The 17941-nt window shown below is 38.5% G+C and overlaps 1 protein-coding gene across 18 annotated transcripts in view; it reads left to right on the forward strand.

Annotated features, from left to right (window-relative positions):
• BCAS3 (BCAS3 microtubule associated cell migration factor) overlaps nt 1–17941 on the forward strand; it is a 703320-nt gene that overhangs the window by 388326 nt on the left and 297053 nt on the right. For all 18 annotated transcript variants that reach the window (XM_054457118.2, XM_063655621.1, XM_054457116.2 and 15 more), the window contains 2 exons: nt 2649–2845; nt 8820–8917. In XM_054457118.2, the coding sequence (XP_054313093.1) occupies nt 2649–2845; nt 8820–8917 (295 nt within the window). The remainder of the gene's footprint in view (nt 1–2648; nt 2846–8819; nt 8918–17941) is intronic.

Consider the following 17941-nt stretch of genomic DNA (forward strand, 5'->3'; position numbering starts at 1 on the left):
CCACTCAGCAATCTTTGGGATTTGTTTTGTGGAGCCAACATTTTCCGAAGATTGAGTTCTTACTTTCGTTATTGGAAATACAACATTCCACCCTGCAGAAATTCTGATGGTGCCTTGGTTTCCTTTCCTAAGCCCATGTAATGCTGCTTTTAGTGGTCTCTAAGCCAGCCCTACAACATCGCTGGGACTGCAGGCATGCATCACCATGCTGGCTAATTTGTTTTTTTGTTTGTTTTTTAATGTAGAGACAGGATCTCCCTATGTTGCTTAGGCTGATCTTGAACTCCTGGGCTCAAGCACTCCTCCTGTGTTGGCCTCCCAAAGTGCTGGGATTACAGGCAAGAGCCACCATGCCCAGTCTCCAACAGCTTCACTGGCCATCACTTCCCTTGCCAGGTGAAGCTGTCTTCATCTCAAGGACTTTGAAATAAAAGATACTTGGGCAGATCTCAAAATGATGGGATTACAAATGACTTCGTTACAAATGCTGTTATGTCTGCCTCAAGTCTGACATCATTTTGTGAAGCTAATGACCTATCTCAGATTACCAATCTGGCAGCTTTTCATCGGACAGGTGCCTCAAAAATGTGGAGGCCATTTGTAGTTTCATTTCTTTCTCAAGGAGGGTAGCCTGAAAACTAAAGTCTGGAAAATCAAAAGTAAAGTAAACTGGAAAATCAAGCAGTGTCTAGGTAACATGTATTTATTTCATCACACCAAAAATATTCACAGAAAGTTCCTTGAAGGAAGTCAATTCTTCAGTTCCTGGCATGTGGCGGTCCATCCTTTCTTAATGATAGGAAGATAAAGTAAACCCAAAATGTGTGTGTTTTTTCCAAAATCAAAATGTTGTCCAAGGAATGCTGGCAGAGAAACCACTGTCCTTCACTTCAACTTTTCAATTAGAAAAAGGGGTAATGTGTGCTGTCAGTGTGAAAGTATATACAATATGTTTATCCGACACACAACAGGAGAGTGAATAGGAACATCTGGCCATCGCCTCGGTAAAATTGCACAGGCATCTGTTTACCTCTCGGCTCTGTGACACTGATGGTTTTGAGCTTAAAATACACAGAATGCTTTATCTGTGGCCTAATTTACATTGCTGAATACAACTACTTGAATCAGAAATCACTGTCCTCAATCTGAGCATTTTTCTCCCTGTGATTAGTGGGAATGTGAGTATTGTTCCAGAGACCATGAGGCTTTTGCCCTTTTGGACTCACAAACACAGGGCTACACTCTGTGAACCTTTTCAGTTATGTTTTGTTAAGAATTAATCACCACAATCAGAGAAATGTGATTAAATATAAAAGAACTCAGGACAAAAATAAGGCATGTGGAAGTCAATTACATAAAGTATTTGCACAGGCATGAATGTACCAATGACAAGACATTGAAACTAGTTTGCATACTTAGTCTCTCATTTGAGTTGATTATTTGTTTAAAAAAAAAATCATGTAATATATATATTTTCAGGTTTTTCCAAGTGTCTTCTACCCACTTCTTTGACTTTATAATGTTTAATAAAATATTGGTGGCCGGGCACAGTGGCTCACGCCTGTAATCCCAGCACTTTGGGAGGCCGAGGCAGGCGGATCACCAGGTCAGGAGACCAAGACCATCCTGGCTAACACGGTGAAACCCGTCTCTACTAAAAATACAAAAAATTAGCTGGGCGTGGTGGCGGGCGCCTGTAGTCCCAGCTACTCGGGAGGCTGAGGCAGGAGAATGGCGTGAACCCGGGAGGCGGAGCTTGCAGTGAGCCGAGATCGCACCACTGCACTCCAGTCTGGGCAACAGAGCGAGACTCCGTCTCAAAAAAAAATGAAATAAAATAAAATAAAATAAATAAATAAAATAAAACATTGGCAACATTCCCTATCTCCTCCATTGAGCGTGAAATTCATAAAGTGTTTTGGTATTACTGTTTTGTAGCACATCAAATGCCTGTGTCGATATTTGTGGCAGTTGAGAAAACACACTAATTAATGGTATTTGGAAGACAAAAATCTAGTTTGAGAGAAAATATATAATAATTTTTTCATTTAAAAGTGGATTGGAGTAATATTAGGGCAGTATAATAAATATTATAATATTTTATTGTGGAAATAAAGTGGCTTTGGGCATTAAAATTATTTCAGACCTTTACTTTTCCTTGGATAGTTCAAGAACAACTTCACGTTTGTCATAAGCTTGATCCTCAGTGAAGGAATTACTTTTAATCTGTGGATTAATAGGTGTAGTATTCAGTGCATGCCCACAACATGGTAAGTACTGTCTAGAATGAATGAAAACATAGACCCTAGGGAGCTGACACTAGTTATATGAGGCAAGCAACTGGTCCTTTTACTTTCATGTGATTTTTTTGTTGTATATGTGTGTGAGGTGTGCATGTGTGTCTGTGTGTGTATATGTACACAAAATGTATTCTTTGCTTATGTTGATGAAAAGCAGTAGAGGGATATTTTGAATGTCTACATCAGCTGTGATTATCATCACCTTTTAATTATGGGTGTCCTATCCCTTTCCCACTTTAACATGGACTTCTTGAAGAATGTGGGTGTTAAGAGGAAGAATGGGGGATTGTGAAGTCTCTCAAATCAGGATCACAAATCATTTAAATCATCATTGCTACTCTGTTCCAGGTTGAAATTGTAACACACACTGGACCCCATAGACGTCTGTGGATGGGTCCACAGTTCCAGTTCAAAACCATCCATCCCTCAGGCCAAACCACAGTCATCTCATCCAGTTCATCTGTGTTGCAGTCTCATGGTCCGAGTGACACGCCACAGCCTCTTTTGGATTTTGATACAGATGATCTTGATCTCAACAGTCTCAGGTAGGAAATGAGAACTAGGGAGTGATTTGAACAAAAGGATTAATATGTTCATGTGAAATGAGCATCATATGTAATATTTAGGTTTCCCCTTTTGGCACAGTATCATGTTGCAGACTACATGAACTGTTGCACGTAATTCACTGTCATTACTTGGGATCGTATGTAGGGTCTCGTGGGATCGCATTACATGCAATAAATACTTGTTTTTCAGATTATATTCTCCCTAAATCTAATAGTCACTGCACTTTTCAAGCAATTCCACTTTTTGATGCTTTGCTTATATTTCTAACTGCTTGAATCTGATTATGTATTCTTTTCCTGATCTTTCTGAAGTTGGCACCACCTTTCAATTAAATTTCATCTGTGATTTTTATCTAATCCTGTATCTCCCTTCTTTTAGATTATATAAAGTTTTTGGATGGAAAAATGTTGGTATAAATTCAGTTATAGTTTATCATCTATATTTTTATAATATATGTTCTCTCATCCTTATTTGTAGGAATCCTAGGACAGGTGTACAAATTATGCTTTTTATTATTAACTTTTTTTTTAATTGCAACTCAGACAGTTTTGACTTGCAGTCTCAAGTTTGCTTAGCAGTTTAATTTGTTATACCAAGACTTGACACATTAGGGTGCAACAGATAATGAAGGACTCGGTCTAATGTAATATAATCTCCCTTTTCTTGTCTTCTCTTTAAAAAAACTCTATAGTATATCTTGAATTGAATATAAAACAACCCTCTGACCTTTTTCTTGCATACCTTTTAAAAAATAGTGGGAAAATATGTTCCAGTTACATAGTGGAAATATGTTTTTGTCTTTGTCAGTAACAATAAAAAATTTTTATAACAAAATGAAAATTGTTGCAAAGTTGGATTATGCCTGATGTATCTGTTTAGAAAATATGACACATATTTACTGGGTACCTGCCAGGAGGTGCCAGGAGATATGCCTAGAGTATGGCCAGCTGCCTACTTGGGTCTGAATTGCGACTCTTCATCTCACTGCCTAATCCTGCTCTCACCCCTATTCTTTGTCATCTCTTTATTTTATTTTATTTATTTTTTATTTTATTTTTTGAGATGGAGTCTCGCTCTGTCACTCAGGCTGGAGTGCAATGGTGTGATCTCTGCTCACTGCAACCTCCGTCTCCTGGGTTCAAGCAGTTCTCCTGCCTTAGGCTCTTGAGTAGCTGGGATGACAGGTGCCCGCCACCAGACCCAGCTAATTTTTGTATTATTAGTAGAGACAGGGTTTCAACATGTTGGCCAGGCTGGTCTCGAACTCCTGACCTCAAGTGATCTGCCCGCCTCTGCCTCTCAAAGTGTGGGGATTACAGGCATGAGTAGTTTTTTTTTTTTTTTTTTGAGACTGAGTCCCACTCTGTCACCTGGTTTGGAGTGCTGTGATGTGATCTCAGTTCACTGCAGCATCTGCCTCCTGTATTCAAGCGATTCTCCTACCTCAACCTCCTGAGTAACTGGTATTACTTAACCTCCTGAGTAACTGGTATTACTCAACCTCCTGAGTAACTGGTATTACTCAACCTCCTGAGTAATAGGTACGTGGCACCACGCCTGCCTAGTTTTTGTGTTTTTACTAGAGATGGAGTTTCATTGTGTTGGCCAGGCTGGTCTTGAACTCCTGACCTCAGGTGATCTGCCCGCCTCTGCCTCCCAAAGTGTGGGGATTACAGGCATGAGCCACTGTGCCTGGCCTCATCTCTTTAAATGACTCCACAAACTACCTACTCAAGACAGAATCTAGAGGTTATTTTTGAAATCTCTCCTTTCACACATGCCACATCTAATTCTTCACCAACTTATGTCATTTCTGTTCAAAATACATCTAGAAACCTTCCACTCCTCTCCATTCCTAATGCCAGCACCCTAGCAACATCTCACAGACTCCTAACTGCTGTCCCTTTTTACATTTTTGCTTTCCCCTGACGTATCTTCTTAAAGAATGATTCGGCCAGGCACGGTGGGTCACGCCTGTAATCCTAGCACTTTGGGAGGCTGAGGAGGGTGGATCACGAGGTCAGGAGTTCAAGACCAGCCTGGCCAGCACGGTGAAACCCCATCTCTACCAAAAGAATACAAAAAATTAGCCAGGCATGGTGGTGCACGCCTGTGATCCCAGCTACTCAGGAGGCTGCAGCAGGAGAATTGCTTGAACACAGGAGGCGGAGGTTTCAGTGAGCCGAGATCATGCCACTGCACTCTAGCCTGGGCAACAGAGTGAGACTCCATCTCAAAACAACAAACAAACAAACAAACAAACAAACAAAAAGAACGATTCATAAAGAAGAATGTATCTCCTTTTAATACCTTGTTTAGTATTTTTTGTTTAGTCTGCTTTGTATTTTGTGTTTTTTTCTTCTCTACATTTTTTTTTTGTTCCAGCATAATTCCTCCAGGTTTCTAAAAATGACATTTTCTGACCAAGATGTCAGGAAATAATGACAGAATACAGTGAGAGTGTCAGACCAGTTTTCAGTGATGCTAATTGATCAAATATGGTCTAGATTAGGACCTCAAGCCATGATCAGGGAGTCAATTCTTTGCAGTCCTCAACTTAGTGATTCAGTGTACTCATGTTTACAACAGTCATTTGGTTATTTAAATGTTAATAATAAAGCATTTAAGATAAGTAACCAATGTATTCTCTTCACAACTATGTAACACATTTAGTTTTTTTGCTAAACCGTGCACAAGACACTGTCTCATTTTTTTTTCTAGTGATTGACCAGCTGCTATTTATAAAGCCCTGTGCTTTTTCTGAGGAGGTTTTGCCCCATTGTTTTGTGGCCTCCTCAGCTTTCTTTGTTACTCTTTTCCTCGGGTATAGTCCTTCTATTAAGATAGTTCTAACTGGCTTCTTTTAAAAGCAGATATAGCTACTTTTCCGAATCCTTAAGAATTTTCTCAGAGACTTTCCCTTTGTTAATAATAATAAATAACTCCCCAAATTTTGTTTAAATCTGAATGACTTTAAATTGTTTCTGTTTGATTAGAATATTATCCTGTTTACAGGACACATATAACCTTTAGAAACCTTTATACTGAGCAGCAGGTTTATAAATTTCTGTTAATTGCGTTTGTAATTTATATTTTAAACTTTCAGCAGGTAAGCTTGGTTGGGACCTTGGCTAATACCCTACAGCAGTTTTTATGGGAAATATAGATTTTACTAACATCAATTTTAAGTCCTTTTTAGTACCACCGTTTCCCACCAGGCATCCAATTAGAAACCCAACTATTGAGATTCTCCTCATTCTCGTTTATGATCACTCTAGCCCAGCTCCTTGTCTCTCATCTGATTTCTACACGCCTGTGCATGGTGGCCTATGGCCGACCATTGGCTTTACTTTCTCTCTTAAATTGTGAAGTCCTTGTTTAGATTTTTTGGGGCTCACCTGACCCTTAACACCTAGTACACTGTCCTGTACCCCATAGGATACCGATAATAATATGTAGTGCAGTGATAACCTTCCTCCCTGCCCCCTAACCAAAATGGGAAACAGGCAGGCATAGTGTTGACTCTCATCCATAAGGGAATCAGGCAAGCTCTTTACCCAGAGCAGGTGTTTAAAAAGAATGGGCAATGAAATATTTGCTAACAGACCTGAGAAACATATAATGTAAAAGATGCTGAGTATGCAAAGCCTCTCTTTCCACTCAAGATTAGCTCCTCAGAAATTGGTTATCATTTATTTTATTTTATTTAACTGAGATATAATTCACATAACATGAAATTTACCAGTTTTAAAATGTACAATTCAGTGGGTTTTAGTATATTCACTATGTTTGGCATCCATCCCACTAATTTCAGAACGTTTCCATCATCCCAACCAGTTTTTCTCTTTTTTTAATTATGAAGAAAATTCAAACATATATAAAATAAAAAGAAAAATAGCATAAACCCCCATATATCTGTTGTCCAGCTTCAGCTATCAACTCATGGCCAATCTTGCTTCATCTGTAGCCCCATTCACACCCTACTTCCAACTCTGGATTACTCAGAAACCCCAATATAAATTGACTAACTATAGGAAATGTATTAGCCCACATAGGAAGTTGTTTAGACTAGAAGGGGGCATAACTTTGAATGGACTGACCATATCTAAGAGGCTAGCTTTTTGTTGTTCTCAAGAACAAGGAAACTTCTTTTCCAGACACTTTAAATAAACTTCTCTTTTATAACTGGCCCACATTAGTTTAGGCTTACCTATCTCCTAACTAACCACTGCCAAGTTGTGATGAGATTACCATGATTGGCTTAGAAAAATTAGCTGGAGTGGAATGAATATTGGGTAGTCCTACATAGCAGTAATCAATATTTGTTAATCAGTATTTTCACCTTCCGGTAAAATAAAATCCTATACCTCGCTCCTTTTTTCTCTTCCTCACAACAAATGCATGCATTTTGTAACTAGTCTGCAGTTCATACTTGGCATTTCAGGCTTCTGTCATCTGTCCCATGTTTCTTATCAACTTTTTATCTTCCATCAGTAGCCTTTATGAACTCTGTACTTCAGCCAAATCACGCACTTCAAGATGCCCTGAATCTATCGTATTCAGTCACTAATCTAAGTTTCTGCATGTTGTAGTCCTGTGCTTAAAAGGCATTTCTTGCTCCTCTTCATTATGCGTATATACTATTACTATATACAGACCTAATCCCTGTTCCAGCTCTGCAAGATCTCTAACTGATGTGGACCCTGCATGTATTCCCGCATCTCCTCAATCTGAGCTTTTATTATTTATGTCATTCATATTTATACTTTAGTTTTATTTTGCATTGTCATGAATGTTCATGTGCTATGTCATATATATACACATTGGTCTGTATTTTATGTTTTGTTTCTGCTTGTTCTCAGAGTAATGCCTACAAGCAATTAATATTCAGTAAATACTTACTGTATGAATGAATTACCAGAAATGCATGCATATACTGTTGTAATAAGTTTTTGTTTCACTAAGTTGCCTGGGACTTTCAGATCTTTTAATCTTCCAGATACTTTTATGTTAATAGTATTTATTCTAATGCAACTAAAAAGAGACACTCAGCATTTGGCATTTATATGTTTATTATTCTTTTTTTTTTTTTTTTTTTTGAGACAGAGTCTTGCTCTGTCACCCAGGCTGGAGTGCAGTGGCATGATCTCGGCTCATTGCAACCTCTGCTTCTTGGGTTCAAGCAGTTCTCCTGCCTCAGCCTCCTGAGTAGCTGGGACTATAGGTGCATGCCACCACACCCGGCTAATTTTTGCATTTTTAGTAGAGACGGGGCTTCACCATGTTAGCCAGGATGGATGTTTATTATTCTTAAGCAACTTTAAATTGTGTGTAGTAATTTGCACGTTTACTGAGGTTCTAATTGATTCTTGTATGCTAGTTGGTAATTTTGAAAAGGTAGCTCAGTTAGTAGTGACCCACCCCAGCCACAGTACATCTTTGTTATCCTATGCTTACTGTCAGATATAAAGTAACTTTCATTAAGGATTTTAATGGAGCATCTCAAAATTTGAAATTACACATTGCTGCCTTTTATGGAACACATTAATAGCTATGGTGATATTAGTGAATTTCAGGATTCTCAAAACTCTTCATGTGTTTCCCTTGGAAATCCCAAAGGTTTCAGTATAAACATTTTCAGTGTTTTATTTCCTCTCCCATTCTACTTATTGTATCCCTTTAAATTAATGTCAGCTTTTCGGTCCCTTCCTTAAAAATCTGTGAAATAACACACAAAAATAAGTTAGAAGGGGTCCAGAGTGTAGAGAATGTTTGTAGTGCTTTATCCTTGTGCAGCAATTAGGGACTGCAGCTCCCTTGTTTGTCTTGTTTTAGAATGGATGGTTCTTTAATGGATTGTGCTACTCCAGCATTCCTGATTTAAGGTCTTTTGTAGCAAGTGACAGTTTTGATGCCAGTAACATATGTGAATTAAATTAAATTGCATTGCAGGATCCAGCCAGTCCGCTCTGACCCAGTCAGCATGCCAGGGTCATCCCGTCCAGTCTCTGATCGAAGGGGAGTTTCCACAGTGATTGATGCTGCCTCAGGTAGAAAACCACCTCTGAAATATTTATTGGGCAGTCCTGTGCATTTTTAACTAATTTTCTCGCACAATGTAGAGGATGACATTTATTTGCTTTCCTCTCTGTTTTTTTGTTTTGTGGTGTGTGTGTGTTTTAATACAGTACTGTGCCTATATTTGTTGCTGAACAATGCCATGCTTTTAAGCATTCGTAAGGTTGGTGAATGATACAGTGGAGTTGGCACTTGATTAAATGTAATGAACACAGTATTGAAGGCTACAGGGTTGATGACTGTTTTGCCTTTGATCACTGAAATGTGGAGAAGCAACCTTGACAGAGAACGTAAATACAACCTATGGATTCAATTTACTCAACCTATTGAGTATCAAAGCGCCTAATCTGTGGAAGTAGAGAGAGTCCAAATGCTATAGCTTGAATGATTTTATTATCAAAAGCATCAAGTTTAAAAATTCATTAACTTAACCCTGGTCTATCTATCACAGTTATTAATTTCCTATCGTTGGAAACAAGCTATGAATGTGTATCATTAGTACAGAGAAGGAGATCTTTGCCTTTAGAGGTGATCGTTGCTCCATTAGTAATTATAAAACTGTTTCAGCCAGGCCTGCTAAATGGTAGAATTCTCTGTAGTGATATATTTTCTCGCCTGTAAGTCAAGTGATAAAATAAGGACAGTGATGCCTTGCTTTATAGTGCAGCTGGGGAGCATCTGAAGACAGCGCATGGCAGGATTTTGTCCAAAAATTCTCTGTCAAGTAGAATTATTAAATACTCGGCATTAGTCAAACAGTTGAGTCAGAGAGGATTTTAATCTATAGCGATTTCAAAATCCCTAGAGACTGCTGATTTGATTGAGGCTTAAACTGTGAAAGAAAATGGAAACACAAAACTGATTTGTGAAGGTCACTTTAAAAAGACCAAAGCTTCTGTCTGTGGATATGGATATATTTTTAAGTTTCAAAGCTAATGGCTTTTATACATATTCTTAGCTTTCTGATTTTTTGGTTAGTGGATTGTACCTTGCATCTTACTGAGCTGCCCCATCTAGGGCTATGCCTTCATTTTTAATGTAGACTATTACTTTAGAGGACTCATACTTGTCCCTACTGCTTTAACTTGGCAACCATGGTTGTCCCCTGGAAATGAGCATGGAAATGTGTAGAGTTGCCATCATTGCTTCCCTGCACTGAATGAGATATCGAGATAGGGAACTTAAACAATAAATCTTTTTTCTAGTCACATTCTGAGAATACTAAGAGATTGTTGTGCTCGTTTGGAATGATCATTTACAATTGTGAATCCTGGAAATGTTACATATTTTAATCTGAATTATTTTATTTGAGATTACAAGAGTAGGCCTTGATTGGGCTTTTTAAACCTTCTTAAACTAACAGATTACTGATGTTTTATTGTCGAGTGACTAGCTATTAGGAACACATGCTGCCAAAGCAGTTACCTTGTGTTATTGAAAGTAGACATATTCAATACTAGATTCTGAGGTAACACTCCATATATATATATATATTTATTTTTTATTTTTTATTTTTTTGAGACAGAGTCTCCTACTGTCACCCATGCTGGAGTGCAGTGGCACGATCTTGGCTCACTGCAGCCTCTGCCTCCCGGGTTCAAGCAGTTCTCCTATCTCGGCTTCCCGAGTAGCTGAGACTACAGGCACCTGCCACCATACCCAGCTACTTTTTGTATTTTTAGTAGAGATGGGGTTTCACCTTGTTGGTCAGGCTGGTCTTGAACTCCTGACCTCAGGTGATCCACCCGCCTCAGCCTCCCAAAGTGTTGGGATTACAGGCATGAGCCACTGCGTCTGGCCAACATTCCATATTTATCATGTAGCAATCTTAGCTGTATGTAAAGTCATCTCATGCAACAAGGGAGGAGCGTCAGTGAACTGTTATTTAAATCCTTTTGCAAGAAGAGTTTTTAAGTTGATTTTTGAATAAGGAATTAGATCCTACATGTAAATAATCTGATATGTAAGTAGTCCTAAGATTACTTAATTTGCATCAGAGATACACTGTATGAGTTTCGATGGCATTGACCCTCTCTGCCTGAAAGTACCGATCTTTTGAGTAGGAAAGAACTTCTTGGTGGCTAAGCTTTATTATTATTTTTCTAGGCCTGTTTTCATTCCAGGAAGCCATGGTACCTTTCTGAAAGACAACCAAAACAGTGAAACATGTGTGCTGCTTTCTTTAACTTTGAGCTAAAGAAGCCTCATAGATAAGGAATTAGACTTTTATGAGTAATTCTCTCTTCAGCTACCTCTCAATTGGTTTGGATCCCTTTTGAATGAGAAATATATGTTAACGCATTTTTTGAGTGAATAATGTTCTGTTGTGGAATGTCCATCTACTTTAATAGGACCAACTGTTGTCGACAGAATTACTTTCTACGTCTGTGGAAAACAACATCTAGGCTAACAAAAATCAAGGTAGCAAGTCTAACAAAATTGAGGCTAAATAATTTGAGTTCTTTATGGAAACATATTTATGGGAAAATTTTGTTGTAGATTCTTCTGTTAAAAAGAATCTAATAAATTTTTATAATTGCTCCTGAGCCGGTAAGTGCACCTCTGGTTATGATCCATGCATTGGAGTCAGCTGCACATTAGGATGATGCTTATCTGGAGGTTTCATTGCCTGTTACTTGGAGATACGACCAGTGTGGCACCTCCTCTGTTGGTCTTCATTGCCCTGTATTACCTTCAAGCATTTTATATGACTTCATGGATTATCTTTTTAATTATTCCTATAGCACATGTTACACCTAACCCTCTATTTTAGTGACAGCTCTTGCTCTGTCTAACCTTGTGGCAGTATAATTATTTTTCATATAATTACTTTATTCACAGATATAGAATTTAATGTGATATAATTAAATCCTTTGACAATTATAACAGTTTTTAAAGTGAAAATATTTTATTTAAATCTTGGGTCTGCAGTTTATTTTCTAGATATCTGTGTATTAATCTAACAACGTTATTCCATTGAAACTAAAATAGCGTGCCACTTTTACCACGTAATGTTTTTTTTCACAATTTCTTAATATCTGGTAATCTCTGGTTCATGCTTTTGCAAAGGAACATATTGCCTAAAATATATATTTTTAAATTATTAACTTCAGTGATTTAAGCACAGGGTAAATTCTATGCCTTTAGACACCTATGAACTAGATTCTTACCGTCTCTCTATAAAATACATATAGAGTATTTTCGATTTTCAGCAGTTCTATAACTGCTTGATGAGTAGATGTTATTCCCATAACATCTGTCTCATCTTGTCTTTGGTGGTTCTAATGACACCATACCGGCTGGGCGCAGTGGATCACATCTATAATCCTAGCACTTTGGGAGGCCGAAGCGGTGGATCACTTGAGGTCAGGTGTTTGAGACCAGCCTGGCTAACATGGCGAAACCCCGTCCCTACTAAAAATACAAAAATTAGCTGGGCATGGTTTCGCATGCCTGTAATCCCAGCTACTCAGGAGGCTGAGGCACAAGAATCGCTTGAACCCGGGAGGCAGAGGTTGCAGTGAGCTGAGATTGCGCCAATGCACTCTAGCCTGGGTGACCGAGCAAGGCTCTGTCTCAAAAAGACAAAACAAAACAAAAACCATCCTACCTAAAATTTGTGGGGGTTAAATAATTGTAAGATGTTCCATTGTTGGCTGAGGAAATCATTTTGGTAATGGACACATTATAGGATTTTAACCTAAGACACAGGCTACCCAGAACAAATGGGATTTGGGGCAGTTGCTCACTTTTTCCCATGTCCAGCTGATGAACAACAATGTCGATGAATCATTGATAGTGTTTCTAGCCAAAGCACTGCATCAATTTATTCATTTTTCTGTGTGTTCATTTTGGCTAGATAGCTAAGAATTTCTTTCTATTCTTTGTACCTTATAACATGTGCCCTTCTTTTGATAAAGGTGTAGGACCTCTAAAGAGAAAGCAGAAAGACAGCTGTCAATGTCTTGTTGGAATTTGTTTTCCAGATTGCTGACTATTCTTGTTCCAAAACTTGAAGGCTGTACCTAATAGATAACCTTTCCTTGCTTGTGAGTCATCAAATCAAAGAGCCTAGAAAGATCTGGTTCACCCTGAGTTTGTTTGTCCTGATTTGTGGTTTTACTCTGGAGACGGACGTTTACTAACAAAGAACTCAGATAATTGATATCGAAAGACAAACTTTTGCGTGACTCGTATGCAGAGCAGACATCTTTATCAAACTCTATTAAAGAAAACATTTTATAAAGTTATGAGGTGTGGTGGAAGCAGTGTTTGTGTACATGCCTAAGGAAGTGTGGTGGAAGCAGTGTTTGTGTACATGCCTGAGGACGATGGTAGTGTGAGGAGGACAATGTGACAGATAAGAAAAATGACTTCTTATCCTGAGCAGCCTTGGATCATAAGGTATTAGTGTTACATCAAGCATTTCAGTAAATAGGGACAAAGTTGCAGACTTGGGGTTTTTTGTTGTTCTTGACTCAAGAGAAATACTACTTTTGTTGTACAATTGAAGTAATAAAAATAATTAATTTAGGAGATACCTTTTGAGCACCTAATTTTCCCCACTATCAAAATAACTTGTTTACTGAAGAAAATTACACACTTAAAATCCCAAACTAGTTTGATTTGATTGATTTTATAATGATCATTTATGCCTACTTTATGTGTTTGGCATTTGGTACATCACCTTCAAAAAAACAAATAATACTCATTAATAGAGAAGTGCAATTAGATAGGTGACAAGGAGGTTATTTGAGCAGTTTTTATTTTGTCTTGCAGCAAATCTGTGCTGGAAGGACCTTCTTATAGAGGCATTCTTTTATCATGTAGAGATTTTGTTCATGGACTGGGGGAAGAGTATTCTTTTTATTTTTTTTCTTCGAGACGGAGTTTCACTCTTTTTTTTTTTTTTTTTTTTTTTTTTTTTTTTTTTTTTTTTTTTTTTTTTTTTTTTTTTTTTTTGAGACGGAGTCTCGCTGTGTCACCCAGGCTGGGGTACAATGGCACGATCTCAAGCTCACTGCAACCTCTGCCTCCCAGGTTCAAGCGATTCTCCTGCCTCAGCCTCCCAAGTAGCTGGAATTAACAGGCACGCACCACCACGCCCAGCTAATTTTTTGTATTTTTAGTAGAGACGGGGTTTCACCATGTTGTCTAGGCTAGTCTCGAACTTCTGACCTCAGGTGATCCACCCACCTCGTCCTCCCAAAGTGCTGGGATTACAGGCGTGAACCACCGTGCCCAGCCTGGGGGAAGAGTATTCTAAGATTATATTTCACTGTATCGACAGTTGCCATTCCAACCTGAGGCTGACTTAGATACTATTTCTTAAAGGCTGTCAGAGGCACAGAGATGCTGATGGTAAAAATAAAGAGATTAGTGAGAGACATTGTTCAGTCTACAATGATGTGGCCACGTAGCTCCATGGTCTTAAAGCTAGAACTGAGTGAAAAAAGCCATGACTTTATAATCATGGTCTTGAACTTTTGCTGAAACCTTCAAGTCATTCTCCTACCACGCCATTCACTTCTACTTCAGTAAAAGAAGATTAAGAGTCCCTGTGCAAAACTTTTTTTACCACCTTTTTTGGAAGGGGTGTGTTCAAATTATTTCCTAAAGTAACTCCTGAATATAAAGTTCTTCAGAAATATGAAGATTTTTTATAATAAATGATGTGATTTTCAATTAATAGAGTTTCAGATATTCTTGATGATTATAAAGTGACGAAAACTCCAGGGCATGTACCTTAGGTACTGAAAGCTTGTGTGGGATCAGTAAGAAGATTAAGGATAAGAGTGAAATTAAAAGAAGGCTCAGCCCTGACCTGTGAACAATCCCTCAGAGGGGAAAAAATATTCAAACTCAAATATTAAGATTGGCTTTTATATTAGAAATGAGTAAGTGTATACATTAAATTAATTCTAATCTTTCGACTATCTACTGTCTGTATAAAATCAAAAGTAAGTTTTAGAGATTAAGAACATAGGGAAAAGACCTTATTTGCCCATAAGGAAAATGCTCAGCTGTATCTCTCCTCTTCTGATTTAAACATTCCTCTTATTCTTCTTTATTTCTTTCTTTCTTTTTTTTTATTTTTGAGATGGAGTCTCGCTGTGTTGCCCAGGCTGGAGTGCAGTGGCGTGATCTTGGCTCACTGCAACCTCTGCCTCCCGGGTTCAAGCGATTCTCCTGCCTCAGCCTCCCGAGTAGCTGGGATTACAGGCATGCACCACCATGTCCGGCTAACTTTTGTATTTTAGTAGAGATGGGGTTTCACCATATTGGTCAGGCTGGTCTCAGACTCCTGACCTCGCGATCCGCCCGCCTCGGCCTCCCAAAGTGCTGGGATTACAGGTGTGAGCCACCACGCCTGGCCCTTTCTTCTTTCTAGTATTTATAGGATGTTAGAAGACCAAAGTCAAGTTAACAATGAGGGAAATTTTAGTTCAGCACAATTAAGAAAAAATGATAGCCTCATTTGAAGATGAAGAAACAGTAAACAGAAGTAGAAGAAGCTGTTGGGAAAGTGTCTTCTGATGACACATTGCTTCTTTGAATAAATCTTTGTGTCAACTAAAACCTTGCCTGTGCTTTCTGTATTGCAAGCACCAGGTCCTTGACATGGCTTTAAATCTTTCCTAAGCATTTTGAGAGGGAATTGATGCAGTGCTTCTCACTGTTGATATACTAGGGTTCCACATATTTACATGGGACTTTTTGACCAAAGACCCAACTTTTCACTTTTGTACATTTACTCTGCCTCTCGTACAGGGCTGGACTGTTTATGTAGTCTGTTGCATCAGACTGTGGTGGCAGGGGGACAAGATTGGGGGCACTATTAGAATTTGTTTAAGTCTGAACCGGGAATTCCATTTGTCTTAGTGACATGAGTGTCAAACTGTTAGTGCAACACTATTTTAAACTGTGTGCAAGAGCCTGAGAGGCTTATGCTTATAGGTGCCATCTATAAACTTAGAAACAAACAAAGAGCCCCTCTCCATTGAATAGTAAGCCCAGTGGGCAATTAAAGAGCAGCTTGGGACCCCACTTGGTCAACTAGTCAGAACCAGAGCTCCTGATATTCCCTCTGGATATTGTTGAGAACTGTCACAGAAAGGCTAAAGTAAATAATCAAAATGAAAATAGTTGTTCCAGAGAAAAGTCTTGTTCTGGAAGCTTGGTGTTAAGGAAAGAATAATGACCACTAATTTATGGATCTTTGTTAGTTCTAGTCTCAGTGGAGTCCCTTTCAGCTTCAAACATGGATGAACCTGTGTTTTCAAGCACCTCTGAAGATGTTTTTAAAATTAGGGTATAATTTGGGTACAGCAAAAATGCTCATGTTTTAATCATACAGCTTGATGAATTTTTATACTCAGTTAGCTACCACTCACATAAAAACATAGAATATTTCCATCAACCCAGAAAGTTTCTTATGCCCCTTCCAGTTAATACTACCTGTGACCTAGAGGTAACCACTTTTATCATCACAGATTAGCTTTGCCTGTATTAAACTTCATGTGATTGGAATCGTCTTGTGTCTATGCTTTTGTATCTAACTTCTTTTGCTCAAATTAATTTGTTTGAGATTCATCCAGGTATTACATGTATCACTAGTTCATTTTTAATATTGCAGTGTAGTGTTCCATTCTGCAAATATACCACAGTTTATATATCCATTATTCTGTCATTTCCAGCTTTTGGCTATTAGGAATAAAGCTGCTGTAAACATTTTTTTATAAGTCTGTCTGTCTGTCTGTCTCTCTCTCGTCAACATATGCATACATTTCCTTTGGGCATATCCCTAGTATTGGAATTGCCAGATCACAAAGTAGGCATATGTTTAACTTTATTAGGAACTGCCAACATGTCTTCCAAAATGACTGTACCATTTTGCATTCTTATCAGCAGTGCATGAGCATTCCAGTTGCTCCACATTCTCATCAACGCTTGATATTATTGATCTTTATTTTAACCATTCCAGTGGATGTGAACTATGGTTTGAATTTGCTTTTCTCTGCTGAGTAATGATATTGAGCATCTTTAATATACTCATTGGCCATTTGGATATCATCTTTTGTAATGTCCTAGTTAACTCACTGATTTTTATTAGATATGTTGTCTTTATTGAATACCAAGTGTTCTTTAAATATTCTGGATATGGGCCTTTTGTGAGATATGTGCATTGCAAATATTTTCTTTCAGTTAATTGCCTTTTTACTTTCTTAATGGTATCTTTTGACAAGCAAAAATCTAATTTTTTCATTGTTTTTTCCTTTTATGTTTTCACAAACAAAAAAAAATCTTTTGTCCAGTCTTTTTCTTTTCTTTTTTTTTTTTGAGACAGAGTCTCACTCTGTCACCGAGGCTGGAGTGCAGTGGCATGATCTTGGCTCACTGCAACTTCCGTCTCCCAGGTTCAAAGTGATTATCCTGCCTCAGCCTCCCGAGTAGCTGGGACTACAGGTGCCCACTACCACGCCCAGCTAATTTTTTGTATATTTAGTAGAGACGAGGTTTCATCATGTTGGCCAGGCTGGTCTTGAGCTCCTGACCTCAGGTGATCTGCCTGCCTCGGCCTCCCAAAGTGCTGGGATTACAAATGTGAGCCACCATGCCCAGCCCCTCCAGTCTTGAAGAGATAACTCTTTTCTAGAAATTGTATCGTTTTAGCCTTCACATTTAGGACTATGATCCTTTTCAAATTAATTTTTATTGTGAGTGGTCAGGCGTGGTGGCTTATGCCTATAATCCCACTTTGGGAGGCCCAAGTGGGCAGATTGCATGAGTTTAGGAGTTTGAGACCAGCCTGGGCAACACAGCGAAACCCTGTCTGTACAAAAAGTACAAAAATTAGCCAGGCATGGTGGTGCACACCTGTTGTCCCAGCTCCTTAGGAGGCTGAGATGGGAGGATCACTTAAGCCTGAGAGGTTGAGGCTACAGTGAGCTGTGATCGCGCTGCTGCACTCTAGCCTAGGTGGCAGAGCAAGACCT

Source organism: Pongo pygmaeus, chromosome 19, assembly GCF_028885625.2.
Source record: "Pongo pygmaeus isolate AG05252 chromosome 19, NHGRI_mPonPyg2-v2.0_pri, whole genome shotgun sequence".
In the NCBI taxonomy this organism is placed as follows: Eukaryota; Metazoa; Chordata; class Mammalia; order Primates; family Hominidae; genus Pongo; species Pongo pygmaeus.